General features: G+C 39.9%; 1 protein-coding gene across 1 annotated transcript in view; it reads right to left on the bottom strand.

The window, feature by feature from the left end:
* Nucleotides 1–14,240, bottom strand: part of LOC149012437 (Di-glucose binding protein with Leucine-rich repeat domain-containing protein) — a 43,295-nt gene that overhangs the window by 16,553 nt on the left and 12,502 nt on the right. The window contains exon 7 of the mRNA XM_089159832.1: nt 3,385–3,462. Within this exon, the coding sequence (XP_089015958.1) occupies nt 3,385–3,462 (78 nt within the window). The remainder of the gene's footprint in view (nt 1–3,384; nt 3,463–14,240) is intronic.

The raw sequence follows: 14,240 nt of genomic DNA, 5'->3' as shown, positions 1-14,240 counted from the left end.
AATTGTCATTCTTAATCATTATCTAATGGTTATCATTAAATCCCTAGTTTTGAAGAATAAAAGGTTAAATTCTAATTAAAAACTAACTCACGATCCATGAATTTCTCCCTATATATTCTCTCATATTTTCATTCTTATTTATTCTCTCATGAATCTCCTCTTTTCTTCATATTTTTTTTTCTCACACGTCTCACAAAATATTGGAGTAGTTAGCAGACATTTGAATTTTCCTAAATCTTCTTCAAAGTTATTAGGTATTCACTCTCTCTTCCAAAATTATTCCTCTCTCTCTCACACTCACGATTTTTCTAGTATTCTTTTCATAAAGCATAATTTTTTTATTTTATTTCGTTGTTCGTAATCATTTTATTTTATTTTTGAATCCCTAAACTTTCTCATAAAGTTTCGAATCCTACTAATAGTAATTTAAATTTTAAGTTTTATTAATTGGATGTTTAAATTTCTGCCATTAATATTATTATATCTAATCCTAATCATTGATTTTTTTAATTAATTTATGATAAATTAAGTGTTTATCCCATATTTAGTTAATAGATTTCAAATATATGTTTTTTTCTTATAATTTCTCCCACAATTTATTTTTCACCTTTTTCTTTCATTATTTTTTTAAAGTTTTTCTCCCACAATTTTAGCCCCTACTTTATTTTAATGTATTTTTTTTATAATTTACTTATAATTGTGTTATCTATATTTTAATCCTCCTATTAATTTACCTAAATTTTTATTGTGGACCCCACGTCAAAATATAATAAAAGATTCTGAAATGGGACACACAGTGGGTCCCGCATTAGCCCACATATATTCCCCCCCCAAGGTTCAATCCTGGCTCCGCCCCTGTTCATCACATACTAGTACTTTACCATCTCCATTTTTAATACAGCTAACATGGTCAAGATCTCTACTCTTCCTATCCTTTATTTTAGCTATCTTATAAATAGATTTTTCCCCTTCCTATGTGCCCAACTTATTGTATAACTCTTCATACTTCTTCTCCCTTGTTTTTCCTACAATTTTCTTAACTTCATTTCTAGCCAACCTATACCTTTGAAAATCATCAACATCCTTAGTTATTTGCTATGTCTTAAAACTAGCTTTCTTATTCCTAATGGCAATTTGAACCTCACTATCCCACCACTAAGTCTCTCTATAAGAATGAAGTTTTCCTTTTGATTCACCTATAACATCTTTAGCCACCTTCTTGATACACATAGCCATCTCATTCCACATCGCATTAGTGTCCCCCTCAAAATCTCACTTTCCTTGTTTGACTACTTCATCAACGAAGGATTTCAAGCACTCCCCTTTCAAGTTCCACCATCTTATCCTGGGCTAGTTAACATTGCACCTTTTATGAGTTTTTGGGGCTAGACACATATCCAAGACCACAAGTCTATGTTGTGCAGTCAAGTCCCCTAGTATCACCTTGCAATCCTTGCACAACAATCTATTAGTCCTTCTAGTTAGGAAGAAATCTATTTGGCTTCTATGATGTCGACTTTTGAAGGTAATTAAATGCTCCTCTCGAAATCTATTTGACTTATATGATGTCTACTTTTGAAGGTAATTAAATACTCATCTCTCATTTGAGAAGTATCTATAATAAATAGATCAAAAGCAACCACAAAATCTAAAATTAAAATCCCTTCCTTATTCCTCTCTCCAAAACCATATCCTCCATGTACACCCTCAAACTCATAGCCTCTTTGATCTTTTCCAATATGTCCATTTAGATTATCTCCTATGATAATCTTTTTTCTTGACAAATTCCTTGTATTAATCCATCCATATTTTCCCAAAATTCTAACTTTAGACTTTCATCCAATCCTAATTGAGGTGCATATGCACAAATTATATTTACAATCTCTTTCTCCATTATAAGCTTGATAGCAATAATCCTATCACCCACTCTTTTAACATCCACCACATCATTCTTAAAATCTTTATCCATTATTATACCTACTCCATTTTTTATTATTTTTATCCCCAATATAAAAGTTTAAAGTCATCCAACTCATTAGCTTTTTTACCCTTCCATCTAGTCTCTTGAATGCAAGCTATATTAATCCTTCGTTTCCTCATAACATTTATCAATTCTAAGCTATTACCTGTTAAAGATCCTATGTTCCAAGATGCCAATCTAATTCTACATTTTTGAACTAGCTTCTTTACCCGCACTCGTCTACGGCGCGGGAACTCTTGCCTACTTATCACCGCATCCGAGCACCGGTGCGACGCGTCGCTTACCCTAGCTAACCCTTGCCCACTTATCACTACACCTGAGCCATAGTGTAGCGTGTCGCTTCTTTTGTCGAGGAACGCCCTAGCATAGCATTTATCATATAAGGTCAAATCCGTGAAAAAAGGTTTCACTAGATTTTTTCCGATGCCGGCTACCAACCTGAAGCACCAACCCTCCTCCTTTACCCAGGCTTGGGACCAGCAACAAAACACTGGCAGATCCAAAATAGAAAAATGTCATGGTACAGAAACACCAGGCTTTGAAGAAAAATGCCACTTGAAAGCTTGTGCATTGTCCTAATGAAAAGAGGTAGTTGGATGCAAGTGTGCACTCACAATAAAACAAAATGCAAGTAGAGCCGTTGCTCACTATAAACCAGACTGGTTGCCTAGGGATTCCCTCAGAATAAATGTAGCATTGAGCACTAGAAAACATTTGCCCCAATTTATTTTGTTCCAGCCTTGTTTCCTTTACCACAAACATGGTATGGAATCTTCAACATCTATATGCAAGAATGCTTTCCTTGACAGTGACTTAAAAGAGCAAATTTTACATGGACATTCTTCTAGGATTTGAATCATGGACTAAATCCAGCAAAGAATGCATTCTCCAGAAATCACTCTATGGGTTGAAACAATCTTCCCATAACTGGATCCCCAGCAACTGCCTACTGACCCATGTCTCTACTTATGTCCTTCAACATTATTTACCACTCATATTTCCTAGAATCCCAACTCTCTGCATGTTTGTGACAAAAGAAAGAAAAGAAGAGAAGAGAATCAAAAGCAAGCAATGTTACAAATTTTAAGCCCAAAAGGCTGAATTCTAATCTTGGAAGAAGGAAAAGCCTAGACAGATTCAAGTAAAAATAACTGGTCAAACAGTGGGAAGGCTCAAAATCAAAATTAGAGTTGCCCTAAAATTTGCACGGTAATTAAAATATACAACATAACAGGCATACAACCACAATAAATAAATAAATTAAAAATCTGAAGTGCTTATTCCTATAGACGATAGATTAAGAAACATAACGGAACAGTTGCTAAAGTTTCTGGACTTCTTAGGCTTCCATTAAACAAATGAGAAACAACACAATTAATAGAGCAAAAACTAGAAGTACATACTCAATGGCACCCCCATGAACTCCAATTGAATATATTTTCTCCGGTACTTGCCCTTCCAATTGATTATCGTTCAATAACCTGAAATATGAGGAAAGATGTACAAGCAGAAGAGATTAAAGAACGTCATGCCTGGGACCCTGGAGCATTGCGGACAATTAAATAAATTATTTTAATTAGATAATTTAAACAAATACAAAGTACTTAACAAACATGAAGGAGAAGTATCAAGTGGATACAGACTGATGAATACAAGAACTAACTCACTAAGAGTAAATCCTCAGTCAGATGATGAATACAAACACAGACTACAAGAATATCATTTGGAAATTTACAGCCTCCCATCGAGATCCATTTCTGCTTATTTGGCTGATTTCTGGTGTCCTATTGTCCTATTCACCACCATTTATCATATAACAACCACAACAACTCAGCCTTATACCAACTAAATGTGTCAGAAACATGGATCCTTTCAAATAAAGTAGGGGAAAATGAATAAGAACACAACGTAAAAATGAAATAAGAAAAGTGATGGAAACAGAAAATGGAAATAAGAGGAAAGTAGAAAGCCCTAGTAATCAGGAAAACCTCAGCTATGTGGAAACGTAGGCATTTGTGTTAACTATTTGTACAAGGCCAAAAAATTGACTACAAAAGAAACAGATAGCCACTACACTAAAGACAAATTACACCTCAACAGAATGGGTATGACATCCAACGCATTAGAACTCCTTACATGAATTCAGAATTACATGCAAGGGCCAATTAAGGCAAGCTGACTCTATGGAACACCCACGTTTCCACTCCACCAGAAAATGGCATACACCATGGTGCAATAGGATTATGGGACTGAAGACAACATAAAACTGTGGACTTATATCATTGATGTCCATATTATTCAACTTTACATATCTCACAATTTCAGTAGGCTATCAAACTGCATGTTTATAATGTCATGCTGCATGCTTAAACTAGCATATTTTGATTGCAGTGTTCCAATTTTCAGGTATGAATTGATGTAACCAGACCCAGCCCACATAAAATCCATTGAGATTTGGACCACAAACCAGATCCCATTGGAGCACCAAGGGGCTGCCCAAACCCTCAGAAGGGCATTATGGTCTTTTCCCCCATCCCCTTTGAACACCAAAGGGTCCAATAAATTCTAGGATATTTTTTTGTTTTTCATTTGGATTAGTGGTTGAGTTCCTGTCTGAGGAGCAGTCCCAATTGGAATCCAATTTTCAAGTAGGATTCCTTCTAGAAGTAACTTATTTCTTTTTGCAAGTTATTTTTTATTTAGGAGATCCTTAGAAGACTCCTTTCTAGGTTGTTAATAAGTTGTTGAGTTGTAAAGGGAATCTCAATCCAAAGTGGATTCCCTAGTTAGAGTCCAGTGAAGTTTCCAGACTAAGTCTTAGTTTGTTCCCTCAAGTGTATGGCTAATTAATGCCCCACCCATTTGTAAGCAATTTTCAGTTTTGGATATTGAATAAAATTTCAGACTCAAGAGTCGTGGGGAACAAAGCTGACGACCTGGGATTTTTTTTTTTTTTTAAGGGTTATGAGCTTTCTCAAGTTCTGTAAGTTTCAAGTCTTCTTCAACGCCTCCAAGCTTGCGGCAGCATCCCATCTTCAGCACCCCCCCCCCCCAGCTGCAAAAAAAAAAAATGCAACCCTCCCACTCCCCTTTCTCCCCACCCCTCTAATCTCGTAAATCCCCAATCCAATCAACCCCTTATTCTCCCTATAGGAATTGCACCCATCCCTAGGCCCCAGTCCTACTATTAGTTTCTCAATTAAATCTTATTTCCCTAGGTCTGAAAATTTCCCGCACTTCATCTTCTTACTCTAGTAACCCAAAACCCTAATTTCACTTTAATATCTCTCTAACCCATCAACCAAACCCTCAACCCTTTTCGGATTACCATCTTCTACACCTTCTGTACCTCCCCCCAAACGCTAATGCTACCAGGAGTCCTAAGCCAAGTAGGAAACCTTGTTTTGAACCCTAGTTTGTTGAATAATTGTGCAAACTAAATTCTGATAAAACAGAATTAGTTTCTTCAAATTTCAGACCTAAAACTAACCTGGTCAAACCCTAAAACCTTCCCCCACTTAACCCTAAACTTCCCTATTCATACCCCAAGGTTTGGAAGTCAAGACCTTGAACTGCAGGTCATTCTTGGTCAATTACAGCTGTTGTCCATATCAGAAAACCTGATTACAGTATCCTCAAACCATAGATTAGTTAATCACCCAAAGCCACAGGATGTGTTGAAGCATTATTAGCTGCCATCCACGATGTGTTGAAGCATTATTAGCTGCTGTCCACTAAGATTTGGAATAGAACAGCAGGGATCATAGCCCTAATTGTGCTGCTGGTTCATAAGAGGATCCTGAAGACAAGCCCAAATCCTGAGTTAAATCAGAAGTATTTAATGCTTCAAAGTAAATGATGTGAACAAGGGCCCACCCCCTGGCCGAAACCCTGGTGTGGGCCCCAAGGCCACTCTAAAGTGGTGCATCTGGGGCTGCCCAAACCCTCAAAAAGGGGTATTCTGGTCAATTCAGCCCTAATTAGTTGCTGGAATTTAATTTCAGAATTTTAGTCTTAATTTTCAGACTCCAAATTTGTTTAAAAGTCTTAATTTGAGTTGGTAGTGTAGTTCCTAAGTCTTAAGGAGTTTCTTTAAAGTAGGACTCTTATAGATAATTAGGTTGATAAGACCCCGATTATCTCGCCTGAATTTTCTGGCAAATCAGGTCGTCTTCCCTGATAATTCCAGCGAATTACCCACACCTCTTGGCTGCAATCTACCGGAATGGACACCAAATTTGGATTGCAATTAATGCATAAACAAACAAATGGAATTACTAAAATGAATCTGGGAATTTCCCTTACAATTCACCCCAGGGTGCCTTCCCCCTAACACAAAACCAGTGAACTCACCCTAGTTCACTACCGCAAGCAAGCTTGCCCTAGATGCCTAACTCATTTTGCTCCCCACTCCAATTACAATTGCACGCTATATAAACCCCCCCCCCCCCCCCCCCACGAACTCCCTTCCCATGTGATCCTCCCAAATGAATTATTTCATTACCCAAAACTGCCCCTGTTCCAAAACCTATTAATGGTGTCTTGAAAATACTTTTCCCCTAAAGTTTCACCTTTCCCTCAAGGTGAACTCTGGCCTCCATCAAAAGAAGTCGTCACCACACCACTGCCGTTGCCTATAACCATCGTCACATCTGCTTCTTCCTCATGAACAATCAAGACTTTAAGTTGCTTGTAGGGACACTGATGGGCCTTGGAATAAGGCTCATCACAATGGAAACACAAGCCCTTATCCATCTTTGACTTAATCTCCTCTGGCATCAACCACCGCAAGCGTTGGTTTTGTCCTGTAGAGGCCGCCGCTACCTGAGAAGACGTTGGGGAAGACGAGGTGGCGCTCGTTGGTGAAGAAGTTGGTGGTGGTAGGACTGCTCAGGCCAACCCAACCGGGTTAATTCCAGACGTATTTGGGTTCCCAGCTATTGGGCTGGGTTAGGCCCATTTGTTGTTATGGAATTAATATTCAAAACCCGCTAGCCCAATACCTGGACTAAAGGAATGGGTTGCACCAAACTGGGCAAATGAAAGCCTTTAAAAGCCCAATTATTTGCTTCCACAGCCTGGGCCAACTCTATAATTTGGATCAACCAGTCGAAGTTGAAAAGTCGGACCTTGGCCCATACCTCATCCACCAAACCCGAAAGAAAAGCCCCACAGAGCCATTCTTCGTCTCAACCCCCTACTGCTACACCAAGGTTTTCAAATTTCTCCCTGAAATTGCTGACAGGTGCTGCTTTGTTTGAGACTATTCAAGGCTTCTTGGTGGTCTTCGATTGAGGCGAGCCAAAACGACACACCAAAGCTTCTTTCAATTCTTCCTAAGAAGACATCGATGCTTGCAGTTCCTGAAATTACAACCAGCCAAGAGCAGGGCCATCAAAACATGGCGTCTCACCCTAAGGATCTCTTCGCCTTCCAACTCGTAGAGGTGAAAGTACCACTCAGCTTTCTCAATCCAGCCCCAAGGGTCCTCGCCAATGAAAATCGACATCTCCAATTTCCGTGGAGCGAAATCCCTGTGATTGCCACCCCCTTCAACGCTAATCGGAACTTCACCACCACCTTTTTTTTGCATTTGCACTAGTTGCCGGTGGCGGAGATTTTGACAGTCTTTCTAGCATCACTTCCATTGTTGGCAAGTTGATCTCCAAAGCCTTCCCACACAGCAAGTACATCCTCAGTTCAGATATGAACTCATTGTTACTTTGCTCCTCCTTCTCCAACTGTCGGCTAATAAGCTCGAACCTAGAGTCCATCGCAACAAACTAGATCTAAATCTCTTTCACCATTTTCTCTAATTCTTCCACTCTTGCCTCCATCCTCACTCTAACCATGCCCTGTGATCCAAACAGCTTTGATGCAACGTTGATAAGACCCCAATTATCTCCCCTAAATTTTCCGGCAACTCACGTCGTCTTCCCTGATAATTCCAGAAAATTACCCACACCTCTCTGCTGCAATCTACCAAAATGGACACCAAAGTTGGATTGCAATTAATACATAAACAAACAAACAAAAACACAAACAATAAGCCTTGTCCCAACTAAATGGGGTCAACTACATGAATTCCTGCCCTCCAATCAGTTCTGTTCGAGGCCATGCTAGATACAAGGCCTAAACTATACATATCCTTTCTCACCACTTCTCCTAAGGTTATCTTAGGTCTACCCCTAGCTCTTCTAGTTCCTTCAATATTTATGGATTATATCACTTCTCCGTACAGGGGCATTGCATTTATAGGTCTCCGTTGAACGTGGTTGTGCCACCTCAAACGACTTTCTCGAAGCTAATCACTTATGGGAGCAACTCCCAGACCAACTCTAATATGATCATTTCTTATCTTATCCATCCTAGTTTTGCCACTCATCCATCTTAGCATCCTCATTTCTACTACACTGAGTTTATCTATATGATTCTTTTTAACCGCCCAACACTCTGCACCATACATCATAGCTGATCGAACAACGGTCCTATAAAATTTTCCTTTAAGCTTTAATGGATTACGCCGATCACATAAACAAACAAACAAAATTACTAAAATGAATCTGGGAATTCCCTTACAATTCACCCCACAGTGCCTTCCCTAACACAAAACCAGTGAACTCACCCCAGTTCACTACCGCAAGCAAGCTTGCCCTAAACACCTAACTTGTTTTCCTCACCTCTCTAATTACAATTGCATGCTATATAAACCCCCACGAACTCCCTTCCCATGTGACCCTCCCACGTGAATTATTTCATTACCCAAAACTGCCCCTATTCCAAAACCCACAAATGGTGTCTTAACATATGTCTTCCATTTCAAGAAGAGTTATTAATTCATGTGGTTGTTATTAATTGTAAGGGGTATCTTATGTTATAAATGGCACCCTAGTTAAATTGGTTTCTAGAGATTTAGTTGAGTCCAAATAGAATCTCCCTATTAGAGTTAGATTCTTTATTTTCTATGTAAGGCTATAAATAAGCCAACCTATCATTGTAAAGATTAGTTTGCATTGAATAAAGAATTGATATTGCTTGTGGGAAATTGGGTCATGGCCTTCTTGGGTGGGCCATGGCGGATTTTGTTCTTGCCTTCAATTGCAGCATTTAAACTTCAAGAACCAGCATCTTCCTTCTTCACAGCACCATACAAGTAAGTACCAGCAAACCCTAGCCCATTCCCCATCATCCCTAGCCATCGCAGCCCCTCCCTACCCCCTTCTCTCTCTTGCGCACATAGGAAACCCCAGCCCCCCCCCCAAGGCATCACAGCCCCTAGTCCCCTCTTCCCCACCCCTTGACAGCACCCTAGATCCCCTCCCCTACCCCCTGCAACACATCCCAGCCCCTTCCCCACCCCTCCTCTACCTTGCGGCTCCCCCCACTCCCCCTCTTTTCTCTGTCGGCCCCCTCGCTCCCGCTTTTCTGACTTGTGGCAGAACAGAAAATAGAAAAAGATAGAAAGAAGAAAGGAAGAGGAAAGAAAGAAATATCCAAGCAATAACTGCCCAAGATTCATTCCCTAAACCTCAAAATTTCTCTTTGTCAATTGTTTCATCCAAACCCTTCTGTTGGATTCTATTAGGAGTCTAATAAGAGTTTGTATAGGAGTTAAATTAGAGTTTGCATTCATGTAAACTTCTATTCCTTGTAATAGTCTACTTTCCACTTAATTATAAATTGAGGGCTTGAGATCATGGATCAATAAGCCATTCACTACAATCGTTTCTTTCAACATGGTATCAGAGCCTAAATTCGATTAGGATCTTTTTCTTCTCTTTCCTTTTTTTTTCTTCTCTGCACTATCTTTTTTCATTCTTTAGTTACTATTGCAAATTCGATTGGGTTTTTTCTCTTCTCGTTCTTCACGCACTATCTTTTCTGTTGCAAGAAGACCACAAAAAAAAAATAACGAAGAAGAGAAGAACCATCACCGCTGGTTCTAACCCATCAACCTTCTTTTCTTTCTTCTTTTCTTTCTTCTTTTCGGCAGTTCCGTCCTTTTTCTCTCTCTTTGTTCTTTGTTCCACTGCACTACATAGGTTCGATTAGGGAAGGCCAAGAAAGAAAGAAGAAAAAAAAAAAAAAAAAAGGGGGGGAAAGAAGAAGAACAAGAACCGATTCGCAGACTGCTTCTTGCTGCTTCCCACTGTTTCGCTGCTTCTTGCTACTTCTTTTGATTAGAAGAGAAATCACATCGCAGCTGCTGCCTCCTGCTCCTGCAACACTACCGTTGTGATTAGGAAAGAAAGAGCAGAATACCAACAGCGTTTTTTGACCCATCGATCGTCTGGTTTTTTTCTGAATCACAGGAAAAAAGGGAAAGAAGAAGAGAAGAAGGAAAGAAAGAGAAGAAGAGAAGCCACCATCACCTTCACCTTTGCTTCCGATTCTGATCACAGCCTCTACCATCGAACCAGGTAACCCTTTCTAAATCCAGTCTCCCTTGTTAAGCTGGCCCTTCTAAAAACCCATTAAGCCATAATTTGTTCCCTAATTCTCTTTGGCCAAACCAAATTTGGTTTTTTTCCAAATTCCCAAACCAAATTTAGACCATATTTTAAACCAAATTTACCAAATCAAACCAAACCATTACATATTTGGCTGAACCATATTATTATTATTTTTTTCTAATCTACTATTTTGTTAGAGAGAGAGAAAAAAAAAAAAAGGGAGAAAGGAGATTTGATCATATCATTGTTTGGCTATTGCATTCTGCGACGTTTTAGTTTTTTTTTCAAAAGGTGAAGACTGAAGAACTGCAGACAATTTTTTCAACATGGCCACTATCGATTGTACTACTGCTCCCACTGGATCCGAATATTTTCCCACTATTCATTCTCTTTCGGTAAGATTTGACGGCACAAATTACTTGATCTGGTCTCGATCTGCTTACCTGACTATTGCTGGAAGAGGACTAGTTGGATACATTACGGGCACCACTATCAAACCCACTACCGCAGGTGTTTTACGGGATAAATGGATATCAAATGACTCTCTTATTATGTCATTCCTTTTGAATTCCATGCATCCAAATCTTGCCCGAGGTTACCTATTACTTGATACTGCAGCCCAAATCTGGAAGGCTACTACTGAAACATATGGACAGTTGGGGAATGATGCACAGGTTTATGAGCTACGAAAGAAGCTTCATGAGACTACCCAAAAGGAACTACTTGTGGCTCACTATTATGCTGAGTTGCAATCTCTTTGGCAAGAGTTGGATCATTATGGGGATTATCACCCCACTAATCCAGATGATGTGGCGACATATAAGAAGTACATTGATAAGATTCGAGTATATGACTTCTTGAAAGGTTTGAACGTGGAGTACGATCAGATCAGAGTGCAAGTCTTAAGTCGTTCTCCCTTTCCTACACTAGAACAGTCTTATGCTCTTGTTTAGTGTGAGGAAAGTCGTCGATTAGTCATGCTTCATACTCCTATTATGGAGAAATCAGCTTTACAGTCTGTTCACACTAAATCTGATCCGGCTAAGGAGATTGTCAAGTGTGAGCACTGTCACAAACCATATCATACCAAGGAAAATTGTTGGAAACTACATGGGAAGCCTGCTGATTTTGAGCAAAAACGAGCACAAAGAAAGGGAAAACCACAATCAAATCTTTCTGATATAGTTTCCACCACACCCTCTACAGCCGTTGGTTTTTCATAGGAGTTCGCTACTCTGCGACGTATTCTGCGTAGTCTTCTACTGCCGGTACAGCCTCGACCACTGCTTCCTCTACTACCCCTACCAACTCCTACCTTGCTACTTCCGGATCTGGTCACGGGGAAGGAGATTGGTCATGGTAAATGGACTTTATTTGCTCGAGCCGATTGGAGGATCTACTTTTGCTTTGATCACACCTTCCAATCCGGTCCATTCGGTAATATCAAACCTTCATCAGTGGCACCGTAGGCTCGATCATCCACCTTTCAAATTTTGTTATTTTCTCTAGATTTATTTTCATGATACTTTCATCTTACCATTACAATTTCTTCCTTTCCAAGTTTCCCCATTGGGATTTCCTTTGTTATTGTTTTCCCACGTGTAAAGCTACACGTGAGGGGGAGATTGAAGATGTCTACAATTCAATGCCTTTCATGTAGACTTCTTTATTATGTAGAATTTGATCTTTGTTACCTTTGAAAGTTTGTCCCTTACCTTCGCAATCTTCTACTTTGGAGATCTAACATTGCTATAGAGCTATCTTTTTGACTGTGCAGAACTTGATCTCTGTTAACCCTGGAGAATTGCCCCTTAACTTGACATCTTCCCTTCGGAGATCTAACCTTGCAAAAGATTTGTCGTTTGACCTTTGCAGAACTTGATCTCTATTACCTTTGGAGATTGTCACTTATCTTGATTAATTTTCCCCTACCTTTGGAGATTGTCCCTTGGCAAACTTTCCCTTTAAAGATCTAACATTGCTACAAATCAAAAGTTTCACTTTGGCTGTTTTACCCTAGCAATTGTTACCCCAAAAGTATATTTTCCCTCAGATTTGCGCAGAAATTTAGTCTTCTCAACATTTGAAGATTCTACCTTTTTCTTGGGCATTCTTCCTTGGAGACATAAAGTTGCAGTAAAGATGAGGACAAAGCAAATGGAAGTCTATAAGGCAGACGTAATCTATAAGTTTGAAGATCAAATTGCAGATGTTTACCTGGACAGATGTTTTATACTTTTTTGGTCAAGTTGGGCATGTGTGATATCCATGCCTCAACTTGAGGGGGAGTGTTGGATTCTATTAGGAGTCTAATAAGAGTTTGTATAGGAGTTAAATTAGAGTTTGCATTCATGTAAACTTCTATTCCTTGTAATAGTCTACTTTCCACTTAATTATAAATAGAGGGCTTGAGATCATGGATCAATAAGCCATTCACTACAATCGTTTCTTTCAACACCTTCCCACACCCAATTGCACGCTTCCCCTTCTCTTCCCATTAATTTTAGATAAAGACTGATCACTCCGCCACATCCCAAATAATTTGGTAAGACCCTAACTTTTCCCTACCCACCCATTTGGATCCAATTTTCACTGCTTGTCCTTCCCTACAAATCATAACCATCCCAAAACCACCCATAGGGATTTGATAAAACCTTAATCATCCCAATACCAACCATATCAATCCTAACTTATCTCTAGGATCCTTGATGTAAACCCAGATCTAGGGCTAAGGGTATTTTGAAAATTTTCCTAAATCTAAGGGCTTCCCAGGAATTCCAGCAAAGAGGAGGGTCACATTAGTGTGTTTACGGTATTCTATAATTCTGAAGAACCCTGTCGTAACAGTAATTCAGACCTGAAATTTCAACTAAACAGAAAACTAGGGCTTCTAGGTATTTCAGCTAGGGTAGGATAAGCTCTGCCTTTGCTGTTTCTGCAGATTCAGAACTGAATTTCAGTGACTCAAATGCTAGGGTAGGTTTGAACTTTATAAACTTTGGGTTTTTAAGAAGTTGGATAAGTTACAGAATTTTCAGGTGAAGAAGATGAAGTGCAGGATTTTTAGAAACTGAGAAAACAAGGTCTAACTAGAGATCAACTGCAGGTTGAATACCTAAAGGGTGGTGCAACCTAAGGGGAGAAGAAAGGGGCCTTAAGGGGCTGGGGTTAGAAATCTGCAGGGGAAGGAATCTTAAGGCTGCCGTGGGTAGCAGGGGTGGGAGACTTGCGGGTGCTCAGGTGGTGGGGCCAGGGGGCTTAGTGGAGGTGGTCCAGGGAGTCGTAAAGGGTGGGGTATGCTGCTTTTGTAATGCAGCAGCAAGGAGAGGAGGGAAACCCAAGTACACAAGGCAGGGGAAAGTTGGTTTTTTTTTTTTTTTTTTTTTTTTTGGGGGGGGGGGGGGAGCCCGGGGGGAGCCACGGGAGAGGGAGGCAGGGGGGGTGCGGGAGGTCTTGAACTTGGGGCTGCTGTTATTGGTTGTGCACTACTGTATCTCTTGAAGGAAGTTGCTTGATTGCTGGAAGATGACAGGTAATGGAAAAGAAGAAGATGAAGTAGAACAATTTCACTCAACTAGGAACCCTAATCCTTAAACACAACCTATTATGTTTTGACCTGAATTCTTGTACCCGATTTGGAAGATGGACCCGTACCGACATACTTTGGTGGGCAACCCGAATGACCCGTTTGCAAAGATCTATGGTGGAAGCGGAGCTTGGAGCCCACCACTAATCTCAGTGTAGGGGGGTGTGGGGATAGAGCCCCCCGTGGTATGGTGCAACCCAACACAATGGATCGACCGATT

This window comes from Hakea prostrata, chromosome 6 (genome assembly GCF_041222555.1).
Source record: "Hakea prostrata isolate BN-2017 chromosome 6, UWA_Hpros_2, whole genome shotgun sequence".
NCBI lineage: Eukaryota > Viridiplantae > Streptophyta > Magnoliopsida > Proteales > Proteaceae > Hakea > Hakea prostrata.
The sequence above is the reverse complement of the archived record's forward strand: the minus strand, read 5'-3'. Positions and strand labels throughout refer to the sequence as shown.